Here is a 22,433-nt window from a genome sequence, read left to right as displayed (position 1 = left end):
CGCGCCGGGTTGGGGGCGGTGCCCCCGCGCACGCGCAGAGGCGGCGGCAGCCCCGGCGGCGGAGGGAGCGGGAGCCGCGGCCGTAGCCACAGCCATGCCGGGCCTGCTGCTGGGCGACGAGGCGCCCAACTTCGAGGCGGAGACCACGCAGGGCCGCATCCGCTTCCACGACTTCCTGGGAGACTCGTGAGCGCCGGGAGGAGGGGGGATTTGGAGCGGGGGGGGGAGGGAGCACAGCGGGAGATCGGGGAGCTCCACACCCCCCCCACGCCGGCGGGCCCAGCCGGGCCTGGCTCCCGGGCACCGAGGGGGAAGGGTGTCCTTCCAGACGAGCACGACGGTGAATTATGTGGCTGTGGGGTGGCTTTTTTTTCACTGGACCCGTTGGAGCGGGGCCAGAGGCGGCCACCGAGATACTGCAGGGGCTGGAGCCCCTCTGCTGTGAGGACAGGCTGAGAGAGTTGGGGTTGTTCAGCCTGGAGAAGAGAAGGCTCCGGGGAGACCTTAGAGCCCCTTCCAGTCCCTAAAGGGGGCTACAGGAAGGACGGGGAGGGACTGTAGCGATAACACAAGGGGTAATGGTTTTATATGAAAAGAGGGTAGATTCAGAGTAGACATGAGGAAGACATTTTTTATCATGAGGGTGGTGAGACACTGGCCCGGGTTGCCCAGAGAGGTGGTGGGTGCTCCATCCCTGGAAACATTCAAGGTCAGGTTGGACGGGGCTCTGAGCGACCTGATCTAGTTGAAGATGTCCCTGCTCACTGCAGGGGGGTTGGACTAGATGGCCTTTAGAGGTCCAAAAGTATTCTGTGATTACGTGTGGGAGTCCAGCTCGACCCCGGGTGGGAGCCTCCCACGGGGACGTGACCAGCGTCAGGAGGCAGAGTTGGGCCAGTCTGTGCCTCGGCCTTGTTGCAAAAGTGTTTTTTTCCCCGTCAAGCCGCAGCAGCAGCCCTCACGGGTGTGCTCTGGGGGCAAGGGAGGCCACTACACCCCGGCTGGCCAGCCAGGCATTGCGGTTTTCCAGGGGGGCACGACAACAGGGCATACATGCACCCCTCCGAGTGGGCAGAGACACCTCTCCCCATCATCCCCCATCTCCTATGGCAAGAGGGTGAGCTAAGCCCTCTAGGAGAGGGAAGAGCTGCTCTGAAAACGTCGGAGCCTGGGGAAGGGCAAAGCCAGGCTTGCCAGAGCAGCGCTCGGTCCAGGCCAGTCCCAGAGATCAGCTCATGTGTCACCTACGCCCCTTGTGAGTGAGCCCGGGTGGGCAAAGGTGTGTAACCGAGCAGCGGCAAAGGGCTCCGGCCCTGTTTGAGCCTGAGGTGGAAAGCCACGTGCCTTCAGGCGCTGTTTCCCGCACAGCCTGTTCCTCCATTTCTGGCACAAGCAGGAGGGTGCTGGCACGGCGCGTCTGGGACTTGCTCCCGGCGGCGCTTGGCAGGCTTGAATCGGCATCTGAGTCCGCTTCTGTCAGTGTTGTGAGCTTGGGCAAATGGGGAAAAACGAACCCTCTTAGCAAGAAAAAAGCTGCAGGGTTCTTAAAATTGGCTGTTCCGGCGTGATCACCCCCATGGCAGCTTTCTTGGCCAGCCTCTACTCGGTTGTTTGCTGCCTTTTTATTTAAGTAGTATACTTACCGTATAAAGAGACTTGTAGCACCAGTGGCCAGGTAGCTGCTCTGTAACTTCACGGTGAGCCGTGGCAATTGCATGGCTCTGTCAGAGCTCCAGGATGCTCTCTTCATCCCTTCAACTCCCTTCCCAAATCTCTAAGACAGGACTTTCCCCAGATGCTGTGGCATGCGGCTGTATTTACTGAGCGCTGGGGGCCAGGTGAAGACCAGTGCCGTACGCCCTGTGAGTGCTGAGCTGAGAAATGATGCAACAAGTCCCTGGTGGGGAATTTTAAGTGCTGGGGGTGGCTTTTTGTCAGCCTCTGGAAACTCCTGCGACCTGGGAGCTGTTTTGCCATGAGCCCGTCTCGCTGCTGGGCTGCGTTGCTGCTGGTCTCTGTGCCCTGGCTGCCTTACCTATAAAGTGGGGCGGCTTGTATTTGCCTGCTCTAAAGACTGCAAAATCCACTGGTGGGAAGCGGTGGGCAAAAGCACAGGTGGTGGTGTTGTTGTAACTGTAGCCATAACGTTATGGTAACTTCTGACCTCCCCCATTAGTTGATTAATTCTTATTTTTTCACGAAGTACATTCAGCAGCTCGCGGCAGCAGTTGTGGTTAAGGTTTGGTCCTATCCCATTCTTTTAAGTTGCATGATATCCAGGGGTGTTTCTCCTCTCAGCGGTTGATGAGGAGGTGTACAGGGTCGTGAATAGCCTTGTAAATCAGTAACGATCTCTGCAATAACGTGGATGGCAGGTTGGTGTCTACGTGCCCTCGCACGTGTGGTCTCTGGGGTACAGAGTGTACGTGTGGCTCCCCCAAAACTTCCCCACACGGCATAGTGTCCACCTCCACGTCGGGAACAGTGGGCTATTCCAGCATTCCCTGGGGGATCCTGGAGGGAGAGGGGGAGTGAGGCACAGGGAGTTTCTCAGAGCATGATGAAGAGGGCTCATCTTGTGAAGGCTTCTAGCAATAGGGGAGGAAGAGTTCTGAAGGACAGGATTTCCACTTAGCAGAGAGCTGAGCTGTTCCCGCACTAGTCTCCGTGCAGTGCAATCCGTACAGCTTTTCGTCTGCAGTACAAACCGGAATGACATCTCGCCCTAAAGCAATCTCCTGCTCTCATCTTTCAGATGGGGCATCCTCTTCTCCCACCCGCGGGACTTCACCCCCGTCTGCACCACAGAGCTTGGCCGGGCAGCAAAGCTGGCGCCCGAGTTCAGCAAGCGCAACGTGAAGATGATCGCCCTCTCCATTGACAGCGTCCAAGACCACCTCTCCTGGAGCAAGGTACGGGCCGTGGGGAGGTGCGAGGGGAGCTTGTGCTGCTGCCTTGCTCTGAAGGCCAGAGGAAAAGCCCATGCAGAACAGAGCATGGTCTTGGAACTACATATCTGCTGAGGATAACATTGTAAGACACTTGAATCTCAAAGCATGTAGGATAGGAGGTGGTAAAACACAGAGCAGGAGGAGGAAGGTCTGCTCCATCTTCATGGAGCATTCCACAAAGTCCAGAGCACTCTGTGCACTGACACTTGGAAACAAGAGGAAAACAGTATTACGGCTCTCCCACCAACACCTGAACGGGTAAAACGTATGTGAAGCTCAGAGGAAGGCAATCTTATCCACAGAGCCTCAAAAAGTTCTGTAATATAACAGGAAAGGAAAGAAGGAGTCAGAAGTGAACAGGCAGTCTTCAAAGGGTGTGATTCATGCCCAGGCAGGGAAAAGAAAACAGAGAACAAACAGGGGCATGTTAAACATAAAACCACAACTAGGATTGTGTTAAATATAAAACCGTCATAAGGGAGTATAAAAAAAGATGGGAACGAAATAGCTTGCTGAAGGAACATAAAAGGAACTTCAAATGCAGCCTCAGCAATGGTGTGCTGCCAGGGAGTATGGCTCCAGGGCTAATAGGTGGTAGGGGTGTAAAATAAGAATTTCAGACAGATATGGCCAGAGTGTAAAAATCCCTGGGTGAATAACCTGCCACTTAAAATTGGGATTGTTCTCATGCATTTTCCAGAGTTGAGACACGCATGCAGTAAGAGGTAGTAAAGGTGAGAAATTTCCACACTCAAAAGTTGTTTCATGTCTGACTGGCTTCAGAAATTACCTAATTGCCTCATTGCTTAAATTGACCTTTGTAGCCGAGTGGTGCATGGCCGATGTCCCACCGAACCTCAGAAGGGCCTGGAAAAACAGCATACAAATACCACACCAGTTAACGAGGTGTCTGCGCTGATCAAACTGACTGAAACCACCAGTCGAATTAGCAAATAACATCTCGTTAAATATAATGGAAATTTTGGGTTTTGCTTTTGTAAGGGAGTCTCATGTCCTGGTTAGCTAGAGTCCTTTGAAGAACTATAGGGTATGGCTGACTTTTACAGAGTCCTCAAATTTCCAAGAAGATTTTCAAAGACGTCAGCTTTGCAAAGGGCAGGCTCTTTTCTGCAGGGAGACAGGAGGAAGTGATGGGTTGTGTCAAGGGAGCAGAGCCTTGAGGCTCTGCAGGGACGAGTGGGGTTCAGCATGCTTGGGTGATCCAGAAAAGAGATGAACCACGAGCTGACTTTGCTGATGCTGTGGTATTCAGCACAACCTGGGGTAAAACCAGAAGCTGCTGAACAGCCTCTCGACGCTGACTGATGGGAGGCAGAGCAGCACGTTTGGAAAACCTTCCAGAATGAACACGGAGAAAGGCAGAAGGCAGCAGTCCAAGCTGCGGTGAGCTTTCTGTCAGGTTGGGAGAGGCCTCAGAGAGGGTGGTTTGGAAACGTCAGCTCAGCACCTGTCAAAAAGAAAACTCTGAAGATCATCCAGAGCAGAAGATACAATTGGTGAGGGCAAATCCATAGCAGACTGGACTCTTCCATGCAGCCTGTGTTTGAAATTGCCCATCTTGCAGGCTACAAGGGAACAAGAAAAGGTGCAGAGGGGGAACAAAGCTGCCTGCAGATTTGGGCAGGTTTGCTTCAGCGCAGAGAAACTGGGCTGTTTAGCCGGGGAACAGGCTAACCCTGTCAGGCTGTGACACCATGAGCGGTGCAAGGAGCACGGAGGAGCAATGAACGCAGCATGTGTGCATCATGGAGGGCATAAGAGAGGACAGGGATGCGATTGCTCTGCTCTTAGACCTTGCCCGTACATGTGATCCTTTTCCTTAGTCCTTGACAAAGCAGAGAAGAACTTCAGATAATGCGGAGAGCCAAAGAGCTGAACTAGGAAGGTGGCTGTTGAGGCTTGCCGCAAGTCTGAGACCAGGGGTGGTGTCCCAAAGGTTCTCCTGCCCAGCCCTGGGCGAAAAAAGAGCTTAACAGATACCAAGCCTTGGCAGAAGCTGCCTGTCTGGACAAAAGCAGTCTAGATTGGGATCTAGAAACTGCAGTTTCCTTACCTAAATCTTAACTCAGAGAGAAGTCCTAAAAGTGAGCAAAACTTTGGGCAGGCAGACCTCTCTGTGCAACGTTCCTTTACATGCCTATGCTTTCTCTTTGGATGAGGCTCCTAGCAGTACTAAAAGGATGAAGCTGTTTTTATCTGGAGCACAGGCCGTGAGGAAGCAAGCGGGCAGGAGGGATGGCTGAAATCCTGTATGAAACAACAGAGACTTCTGCTTGCTTTGCTGCCGAATTTCAGTGGGTAGATGGGGCCTGGAAAGGTGGGACCAGAGCAGAGCCAATAATTCTCGTGTCACTTTGCTCAGCTCTGCTTTCCCAGCCAAAGATGTCACTGCTGGTTTTAGCCATCCCTAGCCGAGACCCAGGGGCTTGCTCCAGGACTTGGAACAAGCCTGTAATTCACCCAGGGATTGATCCTACTCTCCTTCCTCCCCAGTCTGTGCCCTGCTTCTCCAGGGGTTGGCTGAATGCATGAGCTCCTTAAGCAGGGTTGACTGGCATGGCAGAGGAGGTTTCAATGCTCTCTTTGGCCACTAACACCTTCGCCTTGGTGAGTCGGGGCGAATAAAGCACTCCAGTGATGTCTGGTTTCATCTGGGACTCTGGAAAGAAAAATAGTTCATAGGGAAGTGAGTAAGTCTTGGGTGTCTTATTGCAAAATAGGGTGGGGTTTATGAGGCTGTTTTGTGCAGAGATCCCCAGGTCATGAAATTACGTGCATTTTGGAATGAGTTACAGTCCATAGCATTTGGATATTGCTTCTCAGAAGCTCTCTTCATCCTCCATCCCCCACTCTGAAGAGACAGGGGGATATCACTGTCAAACCTTCATCTGCAGCCTCCTGCAATTCCGTGGGGCGTTCACGAGCGTTTTGCCTGGTCTGGCCTCTCTGGCTCTGATTTCCTTCCCGCTCTGCTTTGACGAGGCAGGTCTGCAGGAGAACAGAACCGATTCCTTCCTTCCAAGGCAGGCCTGACCGCAACCCAGCCGAGATAAAACAGCCCCTTTTTGCAGTGCAGCGCTGACTCAGGAAGCCCGGGGGAGAAAGCAAGTGAAGAGAAAAGCTGGAAAGGAAACATCTTGCCACGTGTGCACCACTTGACCTGCTTGCAGCATCCTGAGCAGCTGGGGCAGAGTGACAGCCCCTGATGTCACCACCGTCAGCCTGGGGGGGCTGAGGAGTGGTGCAGGGCCTGCCTGCTGTTGCTGCCTCTGGCGTGCTCTGAGCAGCAGTGGGCAGTGCCAAGGGGCAGTATTTCCAGCCCTGCCCTCCCCAAGTTCCCTCTGAGCACGACGCGGCCTGTTCCCCAGCGTTCAGAGCCCAGGGAAGGCGGAGAGACTTGCACATTCGGTTTATCAGCTCAGCTGATAATGCACCACAGTGGTGCGCGGGAGGCTGGTGTCAGCGCTGGAGTCAGTTTTGTCCCCTTGTAGCATAAAGGGGATGGAAGGAACAGGCAGCTCTGTTCTAGGGCAGAAACCTTGGATTAAGCTTGCTTTAACGCTGGCAGCTGCTCTGCTTGTGCTGCCTTGAGCAGGCTCCTCCCAACCCTACCGTGGCTCGGTGTGACCCGTACAGGTAGTACCACAAACTGCAAGGAAACTTGAATGCTTTGGTCAAGGCCAGACCAGATTCAGAAACACTCAAAATACAGTTTCCCTGTGAAGCAGATCAAGTTGGGAGAGGGTTGGAAGAGGGACACCTGTTCTCAGGGAACGGGTGGGTAAATCTCCCTGTGTCACCAGCACGGGCAGGATTTCCCTATATCTCTGTACCCACTGCCTGGGCAAAGCAGCTGGTCCACGGGCAGTTCCAGAGGTGAGTGACAGGGTGTGCGCACAGACAGCCTAACAACTCGTCTCCAAGAACAAGGCAGAGTCTAGCCTGGCACACAGGTTTCTTGTTTGTTTCTTGAAACCTGGTTTCTGAAAGCAGAGAAACTTCATGGAATGCCATGAGCCCCTGGCTGTGCTGTCCCAAGCTCCTGCAGAGCAGCTGCTGAACATGTTTCTGCATGGCCCCTCTGCAGAAGCTTGCCCTGTACATGTAAAGCCTGCATGGAGGTCTCCCTGCCTGGCCCCTGTCTCCTGCGGTGGAACCCACAACAGAGAGCATGAGCATGCTGATGGTTTTGTCCCTGCAGGACATCAATGCGTACAACGGGGGGCAACCCGAGGAGAAACTCCCCTTCCCGATAATTGCTGATGCGAACCGGGAGCTTGCTGTGAAGCTGGGCATGCTGGACCCAGATGAGCGGGACAAGGATGGCATGCCCCTGACTGCTCGCGTGGTGAGTACCTGGCCCTGGAGCACCATTGCACGGCAGCCTTCTCAGCAGTCGGCATTGCTTGCCATCCTGCCATCTGTCTGTGGGGCTGGGCTTGAAGTTGGGGGCAGCTTACCTGGATGGACGTGACCATCTTCAGGAACTAGGTTGACTTCCTTGGGCTAGATCCGTGGGTTGCGCTGCAGGAAGGGGCTCTAGCCTGCTGGCAACAGCTCCATCGTGCTGCCAGCTCATCCTGGTTGTGCCTGTCCTAGCACAGAGGGGACAAAAGTGCTTAATCTGCCGGACTTTCCCTTTCTCCTCCCATGCTTTCATCAGAAATGCACAGGTCAAGGGGAGGAAACATGCAGCAATATGCAGCAGCTCCCATAGCAAAACAAGCTGGCATTGGAGACAGAAGCTCCCAGAGCAAACACCGTGTTCTCTGTGCCTGGGCATTACTTGTTGCTCTAGGAGATACCCCCCATGGCATCTTCCCTGTCCCAACACCTGCAATCAAGCCGGCAGCCTCCCAAGAAAGGGAGGAGCAGCAGGGCTGAGCAGATCCAGCAGTTCAGGTGGACAAAACCTCTTCTGCCCAGCCCCTGACCCTATCTCCCTGTGCTCAGGTGTTCATTTTTGGCCCGGATAAGAAGCTGAAACTCTCCATCCTGTACCCAGCCACCACCGGGAGAAACTTTGACGAGATCCTGAGAGTGGTGGACTCCCTGCAGCTGACGGCGTACAAGAAGGTCGCTACCCCTGTGGACTGGAAGGTGAGGAGGGGAGCAAAGCTCACAGCTGGGCACTGAAAACATGCAGTGGAACATCAACCAGCCTCCCTTGGAGGGGGACCCATGGGGTGGGGAAAGCTGCTGAGGTCCTGGGATATGAGTTAGATCCCAGCCCAGGCCCCAGGGCTGTAGCAGTCTGGAGTCAGCCATAGGAACCTCCCTTCCCTGCCTTCGGTCCCTGGGGCCAAGTGGCCCTTCTGGCTATCAGCTTCGGGCCAAGGCAGGTCCTGCCGTCATTGTCTGTGATAAGGGAGGGCATTACCAGATGTCAGTGTGCCAAAGTCCACTCAAAGCCAGCGAAGCAGCAAGCACAGGACGCCCCTCCTTGGGCTGGCTTGCTGCTCTCCTGCCTTTGAGCCAGGAAGGGCCAGTATGGGCACGGCCCAACTTTGTCCAGCACGTACCCAACGGAGTCCTCTCCTTGTGGAAAATTACAACTTGAAGTTGCTTAGTTGTGGCCATCCCTGTTCAGCAGCACTATTTCAAACTCCCCAAAAACCAGTTTGGGCAGCCAAGATAAAGCAGGAACAAGCAGCACAGTCTGGCTGCTTTAGCTAGCCGGTGTTTCCTTAGCCCAGCAGAGCTGCTCGGCTCCTGGACCTGTACGGCTGCTGGCTTTGATAGCCGTTACTGGGGAAGCCTGCCTGTCTGGAGCCAGAGGACACACGCCCGCTGTTCCGTGGTGTGCCACAGAAGTCCTCCTGTGTTACGAGGCAGGACCAGGCTCCCAGAGCATTGTTCGAAACACCTGCTCCTTCTGGGCAGGAAGGCCCCGTAGGCACAAGCCTCGGAGGTTGAGTAACTTGGGGTATCGGTGCCCTTCACTGCGCCTCCCCCCCCATCAACACCAGTGTCCATGTGCTGAGCGTACAACAAACAGCACCTTCTCTTCCTGGGGCGAAGCAGGGCATGGAGACAGCCTTGCCTCTGAAGACTCCTGTCTCCCGCAGTATAAGCTCGGGACAGGTGTCAGGACAGCTCACCCCCCAGCCCACCTCCCCGGGAAGCACACCTTTCCCCGGGGCTTGGCGTGTCAAGGGGGAGCCAGCACCGCCTGTCCAGGGGCGCCTGAGCAATAGGAATGGACGAGCAGACTGGAGCAAGCTGTGCTCCCTCCTGCGTCGTAGAGATGCCCAAATTCCCCACTCATTACTCCCTGTTCCCGTGGGAGTGCTGTGGGGAAGAGCTGGTCTGTGGGATCCCATTGGCAAGGCTGGCAGACAGCACAACTCTCCCTTTGCCATCACCGCCACCTCTTGGTGTAGCTCCTGCTCAGTCCTCGCTGCCTGCTCCAGGCAGAGCTGCAGGGGATGCGCGTGGGGCTGAGCATTCACGGGGAGGCACTGTCACCTGCCAGCAGGGACATGCCACCTGCATCGAATCCTGCCAGCTCCTCTGCTGCTCTCACAGTTCCCGTTTGCTCCCCAGCCTGGTGACAGCGTCATGGTCGTGCCCACCCTACCTGACGAGGAAGCCAAGAAGCTCTTTCCCAAAGGAGTCTTCACAAAGGACCTCCCGTCGGGCAAGAAGTACCTGCGTTACACCCCGCAGCCGGAGTGAGCGGGTCTGCCCATCCGTCCTGCTGGGCTGCAGGTCGTTCGGCATCAGGAGCCTTCCCTGTGGCCAGCCTCCTGCCTCCCTGACACCACACGATCGGCAGCCTCGTACTGTCATGCCGATGGCACATCACAATACTAAACCAATCCTCCCCGTCCCTTTCATCCCCCACATTCCCTCAAAATTAAAACCCTGGGTGTTTCCTTGCCTTGAATCAGCCCTGCAAGGAAGAGGTTAGCAGACCAGCGGGGGCTCCAGGGCTCACGCTGGGGAGTCTCCTGTTTGGCGCCTGCCGGGCTTTTCCCGGAGGCACGGTGGGAAGCTTGGTGTCAGCAGCCAGGCCCTGGAGGGGTGTCCTGCTGGGCTCACACGCCTCCCATCAGAGAGCTTTTGGGGGCTCCAAACTGTTGCGTGCCTTTCGGAGCAGCCGTCACTAACGCGTTAACACCTTTGTCTGGTCCCGTGCGTAGTGCGTAGGGGAGGAGCTGCAGAGCCAAATCTCTCACTTCTGCTTTCTCATCTCTTGCTGGAAGTTGGTTGCTTTCAGGTTTTATGGAAGAGGGAATAGAGCAAATAAAACTGATCTTCAGTACTACCTGCAGCATCCCTCGCCTGCCTCTGCTGATGTCCCCGGCACCCTGCACCGTTTACTTTGTTCCCTGGGCCGCGCAGCTGGGATGTGCGCCCGTGCTCACGGGTGGGTGGCAGCGGCACAGGTTGCCCTTGGGTTTTTCTCTGTAAATAAGACACTCTGGAAACGCAGGTTGTCTCAGGGCACATCATTTCAGACGAGGCAGCGGGCCCAGAGCAGCCGTGCTGCTCATGCTTTGTGGCAGAGCCTCGGTGGTGGGAAGGAGGAGATGTTTGCTTAGGGACCGTGCCTCAGCCTGGCCTGCCGTTAGCTGCGGGGTGGGGGGGTTCTCCCCTGCGTCCCAGGGCACGAGCGGGCATGATACAAGCCGTCTGAACTCCTCCCTGCTCTCCCGCACCTACACCTTGGATCTGCCAAGAGATGAGCCATATTTTAATACAATGCTAGGAAAGAAAGCCGCTCACCGAATAGCCCGTAGGCTGCCTGCGAGCATCAGTCAGCAATTTGCGTTGCAATCAATCAGCAACGCTCAAAACAAGCGGCCGTTACAGAAATCGGCTGGCTCAGGGCACAAATGTCCCCCACAGCAAGCGGGGACTAGTAGGGTTGATGCTTGTGGTAAGCAATGCGTTGGATGCAATGAGGTCACCTCCCCACAGGGCCTAATCCTAGGGTGGCACCCACAGCCACCTGCGACGTGGCCCCTTAGTCCTCGGACAATGGCCACAGCCACTGGCTTCTCCCAGCGCCTATGGCTGTCCTTCACCCTGGCGTGCCGGCCAGGACACCCTGCTGAGAACATCCTTCCCCAAACATGGCTGCGTTTCAGAGACCTCCCTTCTTTCATTATCAAAAATATATATATATTAATATTTAATTGCCTGCAGGAACAATGCAGTGAATAGTTGTATTTTTCCCCAAATGCCTTTTAAATGAACCTGCATTATGAAAATCTGCATTATCCCCACGTATTATTGTCACTGCAAGAAGCAAAACCCTGGTCTCTGTGTGGACTCTTGTTCTCCCTCTTTCACTCTGTAAGAAGTGGGAGGGAGACGAGCAATTTCAAAGGGGAAACATCCCTTTTCTGTGTCATTTTTTTCAGCCTTACCAAGCTTGGCAGCTTCCCTAGTTCCCCACAGTTGGGATGCACGAGCTCCTGGGTTTCTTGATGGTCCCTCAGCACACTGGCCTTGATCTGGTTTCCTAAGGGAAAAAGTGCTGTCTTCCCACCCGCTCCAGAGTTTTCCAACTGACTGCCCAATTTTCTGGAAGCTTGAGGGACACAGCCCCAGGGCAAGCTCCGTGCGAACAGGCTGCGCCGAGCATTGCCAGGGAAGGGGCACTGCGGGGCGAGCATCACCTCTCTGGGACACCAGCGAAGCCACCTGCAAGTCGGAACAAGGGGGAATGAGTCCTGTCACCAGACCAGGGCCCTTAAAACCAGCGGAGGCAGCCGCTGGTCCCACCGCTGAGCCAGGCAGGGGCTGACGACCGAGAGCCCACGCATTCCTGCCCGCTCCCCCGCGGCCCCAGAGATAAAAAGGCAGCCAGACGGACTCAAGCAAATACAGGGTTTGGTTCCAGTACAGCTCGAGTGGTTTTCTTTTAATCCCAGAGAAGTGAAATGCAACATTTGTTCGAGTTGGTAACAACATCCAGAGACAGAAGTCCAAGCCCCCTACTCAGTAGAGTCATTTGTGTTTAAGGCACTCTGCAAAACCAGCTTTCCTCTTCTCCTCCTTCCGATTTTCCCCACGCGGCAGCAGAATACCTGGTTTGGTCTTTTCTCCATAGCGACACCCACACGTCCTGGCTCTCCTCACCATCTCCGGAAATTGGCAACAGCGAATCCAGCAGGAGCCGAACGGAGAAACGCCAGGAGGCCGGGTCAATAAATACGGACGGGCACGAGCACGGCGCCTGCGGAGGGGGCACGGGGGCTTCGAGCTTCTGCGGGAAGGGGACAGGCACCGGGTGTCCTCCCTGCAGGCACCGATGGGATTCCCCTTCCTTCCCCCCCACCCCCAGCTCCAAAAGGGGACAGAAGCGCGGAGGCCCGCAAGCATTCCTACCCAGCGGCGCTCCCGAACGTGTGGCAGCACCCCAAAATACAGGGGGCTGGGTTGGGGGGTGGGGGGACACACGACCCAGCTGCCCCTGCCATGCAGCAGAAATGACCTCCCCCGACTTCCAGCCGTCAATAAATACCAATAAATAAATAAAGCTTAAATAAATAAGTAATAAATAAATAAATAAGTCCCCCCTCCAAGGATGGGGGCGGAGGGGAAGGGGCACCCCAAGGCTCAGGGCAAGAGGGGAGCGTGCGGGTGGGCATTTCCATGACCTCCCCCTCCCTGAGACAACGGGGTGCTGGTACAAAAGAGGGGTGTGGGGAAGGGCTCCCGCTCGGGGCACCCATCAGTACGGCTGCGGGCCACAGGGACGTGAGCTGAGCCCCGACCCGCAGCCGGGAGCTCTCGCCCGCCGCCTCCCTCCCTGCCCTTGAGCATCGCCAGCTCCACGGCTCGGCGGTACCCAGCTCAGGGAGACGCTCACCCAGCACCTCCATTCCAGCGCGAGCACCCACCTTTTGCGAACATGCAAAAACGCCTGCAAAATTTTGTAAACATCGTTTGCAAATTTTTTCTTTTTTTGCAAACAATTTTTACAAACTTTTTTTTTTAAAAAAAAAACAAAAACAAAACAACAGGGAAATGCCCATAAAGACGACCCATGCGTCAAACCAAGTTAAGCGCATCAAATCCAGCCGTTGGAGAAGAAACGAGCACAGGAGCCCCGAGAGGGGAACACGGGCACGGCCCCGGGGCTCAGCCGGAGCCTGCCTGCAGGCTGGGAAACCTTGGGAGCGCATGGCTGCGGCCAGGCACCGAGCCTGACACCAGCACCAGGCGGCACCAAGCACATCCCTGGGGATGCTGCAGACACACACGGACAAGAAACAGCGGCCGCTGCTCTCTTGGTGTCATGCCAACGCAGCAGAGGATGTGCCGAGGCTCCAGCCGGCCAGCACATCCCAAAAGACGGCAACGAATTCGACGGCATCCCTGCAGCAGCATCCCTGCTCTCCCTCCCCGCCAGCTGGCACCACGGTCCCCGGGGCTGACGGCCGGCGCGCAGCCCCTGAGCGCAGCCCCAAAATCTTCCCCGCGGGTTTCGGGGCGCTGGCTCGCGCAGCATCCTCTCCCAGCTGGGAGCCCACCTCGGGGCTACCCCTTTGGCAGGGAATCCTTTCCTCCGGCTTTTTAGCTCTCATGTTGCCAGAGGACGCTTCTGTCCCAGGGGGTCAAAAATACAGAGCTGCCTTATTTCAAACTGAAAGGTACTTAGCCCTCCTCCTCCCCCTCCCCCAAATCTTAAGGAAAATTGTATTTAAAGTTTCTAACCCCCTTCCACACAAGCTATTTGAAAAATAAAACACAGGTGATGGCAAAAAGCTGCCGACGGTCACGAACCAAGACAAAACCACGGGCAGACACAAGAGCGGGACACCTTCCCGCGCCAGCAAGCTCCCAGTAGAAGTTTTGCTCCAGAAAACACAGCAAACCAAAGCTCAGAGCCCCCTCTCCCTGCAAACCTTTCCCACCTACAGCAAGGCTGTAGCCCCCGGTGAAACCCAGACGTAGGCACCAAAAGCAGCAGGTTCCCAGCCAGCCACGAGGCCGAGCAGGAGGAGCGGGACTGCTGGCCCTGACAGGGGGAAATGTGCGTCGAGGCGTCAAAATGCAACGCTCCCAAAGGAAAAAATAAATAAGGAATCGAATCAGCAGCAAACACTACTGAGAATAATAAGTAGCACAGGGATTTCACAGGGTTTTTTGGTCTAAGATGCCTGGGGAGCCCCTTTGCCGGCGGGGACGGGAGTGCACATCCTGCCCTGGAAAAGCGGGAGGAAATTTTGCAGGAGCTCGGCCGCGCTGAGGAGTGATGCCGCGGGGATGTGCCAGCACACCGCGGGGAGCAAAGCAGCGCTGGGCTGGGCATCCCGACAGCCAGGCTGAGGGCAGCGCTGCGAATACTGCAGGAAAGGCTTTGCATGGAAGCGCCCAACACAGCGACCCTTCCCAGGCTCTCCTGGCAGCGGGACAAAAGATGGGACCCTCCCAGCAGGAATTACTCACATCCCCAGGGCAGCGCAAACCTCCCACGGCACGAAGGCAGGGGCACGAGCCGGAGGAGCCGCGGGGCTCACGCTGGGGCAGAGGATGGAGCGGAGAAAGCAGTGAAAGCCACAACCATCTGCCCAGATGCGACGGGGCCCCTGGGATATCAGCAGTGCAGCTGCGGCTTTTGCCTCTGCTGCATCCCAACGACGAGATGTCAGGAATTGGGGATCACAGCCCACAGCACTGCACTGCCCCACAGACCAGACAACGCCAGCGATCCAGGCAGCAAGGGGTGAGGAGAAAGGCAAATAAAACCCCGTTATCCCCAAAACGCCCAGGCAGCATGCTCACCTCCTGCTTCCCCAGCAAATGCAGGCCTTCCCCGTGCAGCCTCTGCTCACATCATGGCCTTCAACCCACGGAGAGGCGACCCCCAGCCCTGCAGAGCCTGGGGAATTACCGCTAGCCGTGCCATCCCCTCCACTGGCATCCCCACCTGTAGACATCCCACACCGTGGGTGGCTGAGGAGGAGGAGGAGGAGGGTCTCTGCGTGAGACGGTATTTGCATGGAAAACGAGCAAGCACCCAGCTTCTCACAAGGGACTTGGGTCTGCGGCGGAAGCGTGCGAGTCCTGGGGTACCTTCAAGCAGGTTTGGGTACCCCACGGTCAGCAAGCGCCTGCTCGCCCTGCGCTGGGTGAATGGGCATCACTCCTGATGTCTCGTGCAGCTGAGAATCGGTTTTGCTGCTTCCCTAAGAGAGGAGCCGGCGGGATTTGGGAGGCGAGGGGGGGAAGGTTGAGGAACTGCAAAGACTTAGTGCACCTTAAAACCAAAGGACATCTAACCTGCCCTTAGATCTCACTCCAAGACGGAAAAGAGCTATGGCATCTCCTACACTCACAACTACTCCAAACACACCCAGACGCATGCAAAACATCCCGCTTCCCCTTGGCTGCGAAAAACCCCTCCTGGGCAGTAGCGACAGCTTGTGCCAGGCTCCGGATAAGTGCCCTGGCTCTGCCAGCTCCTGCTCCACTCCCAGGCCCTCCTGCCCAGTCCCAGCGAGCAGAGCGAGGGGTCGATTATCAATCTGAAATGCATAGGTATAGACACCACAGGGACACCCACGCCCCGGCGGGAAGGGTCACCGCAGGACCCTCCGCATCCAGCAGGCACGGTCTCCATTTCTGCCTCCAGCTGGGTGGAAAGCAGCGTTTGCCACAGGCACAGTTCGATCATACTCATGCTCCTTGCACGGCCCTGCAAGGGAAGACCAGTTGTTTGGGTCAGACAGCCTGTTTGCCAGCCACAAGCCTCTAGAAGCACTCAATTTCGCTTCCTGGGAAATCCTCCGGCTCAGCGATCCCTCTTCCGTGCCCCCGCGCCGGCCAGGCTCTCTTTACGACTAAGGAAGAACCGTGTTTCCAACCACCACAGCTACAAAGGCAGGAGAACCCAAGAGGTCTGCTTTGGCTCAGGAACGCCATTCGTTTGCAGCGGGCTGGCAGCACCCAGGTCCTTGCGCGCACGCCCGGGCGCTGCTCTACTTGGGAGGTATCACGACTATAGGCTGCCCTCGCTTGGGTCTCCACATGAGGACTTGGGCATCGTTGGCGTTGGGTTTCACTAGTGCGTTTGGTGGGATGGGCTCCATCCTGCTGAGGATCCGGGGCTGCTCCTGCTGAGTCCTCCCCACCAGCCGTGCCCGCTGCCCCAGCAGCTGCATGGGATCAACCTCAATGTCCACCCGCATCCTCCACTTTATAGTCTGCAAGATGATCTTTTCCTTGGTGGTGGTGTTCATGGCCACCAGCCACGTGGTAAAGCTCTGGTCCCTTTTAATCCTGGTCAGCAGCGGCACGTTACTGTTGCTGACAGGGACAGCCCACGTCACGCTGGGGTAGAAATTGTCATTCATGCTCACCGAGAACCTGGAGATCTTGTTAGTGGGCCCGACCAGGGTCACTGTTTCTGTGGTGTTTCCATACCAGGGGTAGCTCACGCCATCCGAATCGCTGATGGCTTTCACTCTTCCTTCTCGCAGGTCGGGCAACTCCCAGCTTGACCTAGCAAAGGGGAAGAAAAAGGCCAAGTTAGTGGGGAAATGGTAGCAACGGCGCCCAGCGAGGGACAGGGAGGCAAGCAGCACGGGGACCCCCTCCCCGCCCACAGCCATCCCCCAAGGACCTCCTTCGAGAACACGTTCGGCTTCAGTTCCTTTGCCGAGTTCCTCATGGCCAGCGGAAGCCTTTGCTCTATCAGCACAACACTATTTTAATTAACCTGCACCCCAACCAACTGGGCCAAAACTCATTGCTGAGCCTCCCTGGGGTCACTCTCTCCTTAATCAACTCCTGTGCCGGAGGAGACCAGCATTCCCCGTTGACCACGGTGTTGGCCAAGCCCCTCCGCAGCCCCCTCCCACGATAAAAGTCTGCAATTTTTGTGCCTCTAAACACAGGCGCCTGCACAGAGGCACATCCAGTAATTAAATGCCACAATTATGCCTGCCACTGGTGCAATGAAATCCCTGCAATACGGCTTGGGGGGGTGGAAACCGCATCCCAAACCCTGGACACCGACTGCGTCGGCAACCCCGCGTGGCCACGGCACAAGAGATGGTCGCCTCGTGGCCGTGGCCAGCGAGGAGCCGTGGTGACGCCTCCCGCCGAGTCCCAGCTCTTGGCTTCAAACCCATCCGGGCCCCGGCGCTGCCCGGCAGCAGTAGAGGACAGGTGACCGCCATCCATCCCCCTGGCAGGTGACGACCTCCGAACCCTCCGGTGCCATGGGCGAAGGGCTCCGCCACCACGCCGGGAGGCCGGCGGGCAGCACCGGGGCCGGCTGTTCCCCCCGGTACCCTCGGGAGCCGTGTGTCCCCCCAGCCCGGGGCGGTCGGGGGTGCTCACACGCCCAGGTCGCTGTAGGTGTTGTAGAACTCCATGTGGTTGCAGGCCTGGATCCAGCCCACCACCCAGGTGTGCCGCCGGGCGATGGGCGGCATGAGGACGCGGGCCGAGGCGCGGAAGTAGGGCGTGCGGTACCGCAGCACCACCGGCGAGCTCTCCTCGATGGCGGTGGCCGCCGGCTCGATGGTGGCCGACACGTCCGACACCACGATCTGCTCCCGACGCACCCGCGCCTTGCAGGCCACGCTCTGCAGGCACCCCATCGCCGCCGCCGCCGCCGCCAAGCCGGCGTTACCCGCCGCCGCCGCCGCCCAGCCGCGGGGCCGGGGGGGCGGACCGTCCCCCCGCCGCCGCCGCCGCCGCCGCCCGCCCGCCGCCGCCGCCGCGCATCGCCGCCCGCCGCGCACCGGCGCCCGCACCGGCGCCGGCAGGGCGAAGGCGCCGCCGCCGCCCCTTTGCGGCCCTCGCCGGCTGCCGTACGCCGGCCGGGGCGGGCACGTGCGCGGGGAGGCGGGGCGCGTCCGCCCATCCCCGCCCCGGGGAGGCGGAGACGGACGGGCTTCCCCGCCGTCAGGGGGCGCCGCGGCCGGGGAGGCGCGTCCTGTCGCCATGGCAACCGGGTGCGTCACGGGAAGCGGCGGAAGAGGAAGCGGGGCCGCGCCGGGGCCGCCTGGTACCGGGGGGAGCCGGGGTGCCCTTGGGGGGGGGTCCCGGGGACACACCGGAGGGCGGGGGGGCCGGGTCACGGCGGTGCCTAGCGGGAGGCGGGGGTGCCGGGCAGGCGGCGGGGCCCGTGGCGGGTTGCGGGGAGAAGTGGGCCCGGTCGGGGGTGGGGGGAATATGGGGGCTCCCGGCGCGGCTGGGCCGGGCGCCGGTCCCAGAGCAGGCCCGGCAGCCGATGACCGGCCCCTACCTGTCCCAGGCCGCCTCCTGTCGCCATGCCGAGCCCCCGCAGCAGCCGCGAGCGACGCGCCGGCAGCGGCAGCAGCCGCCTGGAGTTCCTGTCCCTCGTCAGCCAGCGCAGCCCCGGCCCCCCGGACAGCCCCGCACGCCGCAAGGAGTCCGGCAGCTCGGCGGCGGCCCCGCTGCCCGAGGAGGACTGCATGAAGCTGAACCCTTCCTTCCTGGGCATCGCCCTCAGCTCCCTGCTCGCCATCGACCTCTGGGCCTCCAAGCGCCTGGGCGTCTGCGCTGGGGAGGGCTCGGCCTGGGGCAGCGCGCGGCCCCTCATGAAGGTCATCGAGGTTTCGGGGCACGGCATCCCCTGGCTGCTCGGCACCTTCTACGGGCTCTGCCAGAGCGACAGCTCCGCGGCCAGAGAGGTGCTGCTCAACCTGCTCTTCGGTGAGGCTGGGGGCTCACCAAAGGGCTCCGCGGGCTGGAGCCGAGGGGGGAGGATGGGACCCGTAGGATGGGACAGAGCTGAGTAAACCTCAGCCTCCGACAGCCCCGAGGGCGCCGGCTGATTTTGAGTAACCCGTACAGGCTCATCTGGGGAGCCTGGTAGCAGAGTGAGTAACCCTGCAGCTGGAGGGCGTGGTGGCATGGAGATGGCTCGTCTGTCACGGCTCCAACCACGCACTGCGAAACTCCTGACAGCTGAAGCGCTCCTGCGGTTGCACAAAACTTTCAGGGAGCTGAACTCTCTTTTAAGTTCTTCAGCTTATCAGAACAGCGCATTCCAGGTACAGCTTCCTAGTGTTGAGACACCAGCCCTTTTCCCTGAAAAGCTGCTCTGGCACACAGATGTCTGCACCCTTGGGCTCCCTGCAGGCAGTACCTGCGTGGACTGATCCGTAGCAGCCAGTGAGGAAACTTGGTTTAAAGCCGGCATTTTAATTTTTTGTGGTGTAATATTCCCCCACCCCCTCAAGCATCCTGTCCTATTAGGTACACCTGGATTCTTCCTTTTCGCTCGTTCAGAAACTAGTAGTTCCAGAGCAACAGACCTTTTCGGATTCCTAGTTCTTACTCTTTCATTAAGCTGCAAATAATTCACGCTTATCATTTGAATTGAAGTTTTCTTAGTGGGAAACATACAGTTTTGTGCATCTTTTTCATCTAGTAGCACATGGTTAAATTACAGTCTCACAGCAGAGCTGTGGGAAGGCACCTGGAGGGCCTCCAACCTAACCTCTGCTCTGAGGAGGTCTGTCCCAGAACCAGGACCTTGTCCTCAACGCTCTGGGCCAGAGCTGCCCACCTCTCTGGGACCCCGTTTCAGGGTTGCAGCACCCACATGGGGAAGGGGTTTTCCCTGATGTCCAAGCTGAATCTTCCAAACCATACGGGGGAAAAAAAAAAAGGCAATCAAAATAGTTTTACACATGGGGAAAAAAAAATATTTGTTCATAAATTATTAACCAAAGAGAGTGAACTGAAGTGACTGAAAGATTTGGTGCCCAGGAACAAGCCTAAGGACGAGCAGAAACCAGTCCCTCACACAAGACTTCCTCGGAAGAAGTAGCCCTGGCTGCAAGCGCTGGGCTAATGGGGATGGAGAAAGCACCCTCTGCCCTACCTGAGAAGCTGCTCTTGCCAAATACTGGCTGAACACTTCTCACAGGTGCTACGCCTCTGACTCCTACCGCAACAGCCTTTATCTCTCTGGGGGCGAGCCACTATTATTTAAATCATCCTTTACCCAGCTCTTAAAAACCAAAGCGTAGTTAACTTTCTGGCATTAATCCCCCCCCAGCAGCAGGAAGAAGCCAGACCACAGGAGCCCTGGCAGCGCCAGGCGAGCTCGGAGCCCCTCAATCCCTGAACTGTGGTAGAAGTAGGTTGATCATTCACCCGGGTCAGTTTGACCCCCAGCCACGAGGGTAGGCAAAGGGAGGTTGAGTCAGCACAGGCTGTCAGGAAGGGAGCTGTGGGGAACATTAACCCCACCATTGCCTTCAGATTAAGGGTCAATTTGAGCTGTGAGCGGTGGCAAGATCAGATTTTGCGCAGAAAGAGAAGTCCTTGGGTGCCAGCCGGGCCACGTCCCATTGCTGGCTGTGGCAGGCAGAGGGTCTGACACTGCACAAGGGCTGCATGCAGCAAGAGTGGAGATTGAAGATATGCTCATGCCGGAGAAAGCCAGGCACTGGATGAGTCCCATGGGGGCGTTGGAGCCATGGGGAATACTGCCTTCTCTTAGCAGGTTTTGGTAGCCAAGTGCTTTCTTCTTCGCTAATGGCTCTGGCTTTGATTCTTGCCCAGTTTTCCTTGGAGAAAACCCAAAAAACCCACCCAGCCCTTCCTCACTCACTGTTACTGTCTCCTAGCGTTGCTGCTGGATCTCGTGCTGGTGGCGGTGGTGAAAGGGATCGTCAAGCGACGGCGGCCCACCCACAACAAGATGGACATGTTCGTCACCATCTCAGTGGACAAGTACTCCTTTCCATCGGGCCACGCCACCAGAGCCGCCCTGGTCTGCCGCTTCGTTCTGCACCACTTGGTCCTCGCCGTCCCGCTGCGGGTCCTGGTGGTGCTCTGGGCTCTCATCGTCGGCGTTTCAAGGGTCATGCTGGGCAGGCACAACGTGACAGACGTGCTCTTCGGTTTGCTGCTGGGCTACGCACTGTACAGCGTGGTGGAGTACTGCTGGCTGTCGCCGCTCAGTGCGCCTGCCCTCTTTGCACTCTGGAGCCATTGATGGCTGGGTCCCTCCTAAAGGAGGAGGTACGCACCCGGTTTTCTAAGGGAGGGGATACTGGGACTTGGACTCGCATCCTAGACCTCACCTATCCAGCCCAAGACTTCAACACTAGCCGTGCTGCAGGCTCCTGGGCCCACACTTAGATGTTTTGGTGCTGCCTTGCCCACGTGGTGGGCTGTCAGGCAGGGTGCGCGCTGGCCAAGCAGCTGCGCTGACTGTTCTCCCATGAAAAAAACAGTCCCTGCAGAGCCCGGGAAGGGCTCAGCACATTCATCCGGCAGCTCGCTGCTGATACTGTGAATCGGCGTGCCCTTGCTGGGCACCTGTTGCGTTAGCCCATGGTGTATGTGGTAGCTGTGGCTTTGCAGAGGTTTGTCTGCGATTGCCCATGTATCTGTGTGCTGTAAATACACTGATCGTGTTGCCGTTGTGAGCATGCCCTGCACAGCCTGCTCCGTAATGTCTGTCTGGAGGGGACTCACTGGGGTCTGTCCTTGGGTTTATAAAGAGCTCTTTCTTCCTAAGCAGTGTGTCTCTGCCCTGTTGCTCTTGATTTAAGCACTGCACTGAGGCCAGATCTCAGCGAACAAAGGCACAAGCACCTGACTCCCAATGCCATGGGGAAAGGATGGTGCAACTGAGGGGTTTATCCATTCATGCTGTCTCCAAGAGTGGGGGTAAGCAGGGAAACAGCTCCCAGCAGCAGCCTGCTCCTGGAGCCCTTGTGCGGAGCGTCACAGCTCCTTTTCCCCCTCCTCAGGATTTTCAGTCTCCCAGGGAGGACAGTGCATTCATAGCAATTCCTGTTTGTCGGCAGGTTACCGGTGCTGCTGACAACACACTGCAGAGCAAACCTCTTCCCCGTAGCCCTGGCTAGCCGTAGACCCTCACCCAGGCTGCTGGGCAGCCCCAGGAGCCGAGCATTACTTGCGCTGCTTGCAGCAAGAGGCCTTAGCTCTGCCAGCCACCACCACCACAGCTCCCAGCGCTCTGGGCAGGCTGGCTCTCCTACCATGCCATTCTTGGTCCCGGCAGGCTTTTTTTCCTAGAAGACCGCTTGTCCTTGGCCCAAGAGGACTGTGATAAGCCTCTGTAATGAGATGGGGCTGAGAGCGAGCCAGAAGAGCACAGGATCCACATCAAGAGAGACCACAGCCAGGAAGGGAGTGAGGGCTCCGGGCTGAGCTTAAATAGTGCTCCTGGCATGTAGGTGGGTGTGAGTGGGTCCAGGTGCGGCTCATGGTGGCCATTAAGGTCTATTAGTGCACACAAAGCCCTGGAAAGCACAGATAGAGTTGTATTAAAACCAGGCAATGTTTAAGTGTGCTGTTCCTCTGGCTGAAGTGTGCAGGAGCAGCCCAAGGGCCGCTGGTACAAGCACCCTGTCTGTGTCTGTCACCCACTGTCACCTACACAGGGGCTGAAACAAAAGTGCTCGATGGAACAAGGCTCCCCCAGAACTGAGCCTTGACCCGCTGGCATGGTGAGCCAGTGAAGCCACCAGCTGT

At 57.5% G+C, this 22,433-nt stretch overlaps 3 protein-coding genes across 4 annotated transcripts; 2 read left to right on the top strand and 1 right to left on the bottom strand.

The window, feature by feature from the left end:
- The first annotated feature begins 20 nt into the window (after positions 1-20).
- On the top strand, positions 21-10,242 carry PRDX6 (peroxiredoxin 6). The gene is made up of 5 exons (XM_063343778.1): positions 21-186; positions 2,756-2,912; positions 7,174-7,320; positions 7,926-8,072; positions 9,519-10,242. The coding sequence occupies exons 1-5, from the start codon at positions 95-97 to the stop codon at positions 9,648-9,650; spliced, it is 675 nt and encodes a 224-aa protein (XP_063199848.1). The 5' UTR covers positions 21-94; the 3' UTR covers positions 9,651-10,242.
- Positions 10,243-11,808: 1,566 nt separating this feature from the next.
- Positions 11,809-20,615, bottom strand: FAM78B (family with sequence similarity 78 member B). 2 transcript variants are annotated; one of them, XM_063343776.1, is made up of 2 exons: positions 20,536-20,615; positions 11,809-16,436 (listed from the first exon to the last, which is right to left on the bottom strand). In XM_063343776.1, the coding sequence occupies exon 2, from the start codon at positions 16,286-16,288 to the stop codon at positions 15,914-15,916; it is 375 nt and encodes a 124-aa protein (XP_063199846.1). In that variant the 5' UTR covers positions 16,289-16,436; positions 20,536-20,615; the 3' UTR covers positions 11,809-15,913. The 2 variants fall into 2 exon arrangements, with proteins under 2 accessions (XP_063199846.1, XP_063199845.1); XM_063343775.1 differs by lacking the exon at positions 20,536-20,615 and adding an exon at positions 17,280-17,637.
- On the top strand, positions 17,831-21,529 carry PLPP6 (phospholipid phosphatase 6). The gene is made up of 3 exons (XM_063343777.1): positions 17,831-17,952; positions 18,202-18,623; positions 20,552-21,529. Exons 2-3 carry the CDS (start codon positions 18,218-18,220, stop codon positions 20,920-20,922), a joined length of 777 nt encoding a protein of 258 aa, XP_063199847.1. The 5' UTR covers positions 17,831-17,952; positions 18,202-18,217; the 3' UTR covers positions 20,923-21,529.
- Positions 21,530-22,433: the final 904 nt, after the last annotated feature.

The sequence above is a fragment of the Chroicocephalus ridibundus genome, chromosome 8 (assembly GCF_963924245.1).
Source record: "Chroicocephalus ridibundus chromosome 8, bChrRid1.1, whole genome shotgun sequence".
In the NCBI taxonomy this organism is placed as follows: Eukaryota; Metazoa; Chordata; class Aves; order Charadriiformes; family Laridae; genus Chroicocephalus; species Chroicocephalus ridibundus.
The sequence above is the reverse complement of the archived record's forward strand: the minus strand, read 5'-3'. Positions and strand labels throughout refer to the sequence as shown.

Bases quoted from the DNA above. Each gene is read 5' to 3' on its own strand.
- PRDX6 (XM_063343778.1), top strand. From the start codon at position 95: ATGCCGGGCCTGCTGCTGGGCGACGAGGCGCCCAACTTCGAGGCGGAG. The intron at 187-2,755 runs GTGAGCGCCGGG...CTCATCTTTCAG, and splicing joins CACGACTTCCTGGGAGACTC to ATGGGGCATCCTCTTCTCCC. The intron at 7,321-7,925 runs GTGAGTACCTGG...CCCTGTGCTCAG, and splicing joins TGCCCCTGACTGCTCGCGTG to GTGTTCATTTTTGGCCCGGA.
- FAM78B (XM_063343775.1), bottom strand. From the start codon at position 17,542: ATGGGGTGCCTGCAGAGCGTGGCCTGCAAGGCGCGGGTGCGTCGGGAG. The intron at 16,437-17,279 runs GTGAGCACCCCC...CCCCTTTGCTAG, and splicing joins ACCTACAGCGACCTGGGCGT to GTCAAGCTGGGAGTTGCCCG.
- PLPP6 (XM_063343777.1), top strand. From the start codon at position 18,218: ATGCCGAGCCCCCGCAGCAGCCGCGAGCGACGCGCCGGCAGCGGCAGC. The intron at 18,624-20,551 runs GTGAGGCTGGGG...ACTGTCTCCTAG, and splicing joins GCTGCTCAACCTGCTCTTCG to CGTTGCTGCTGGATCTCGTG.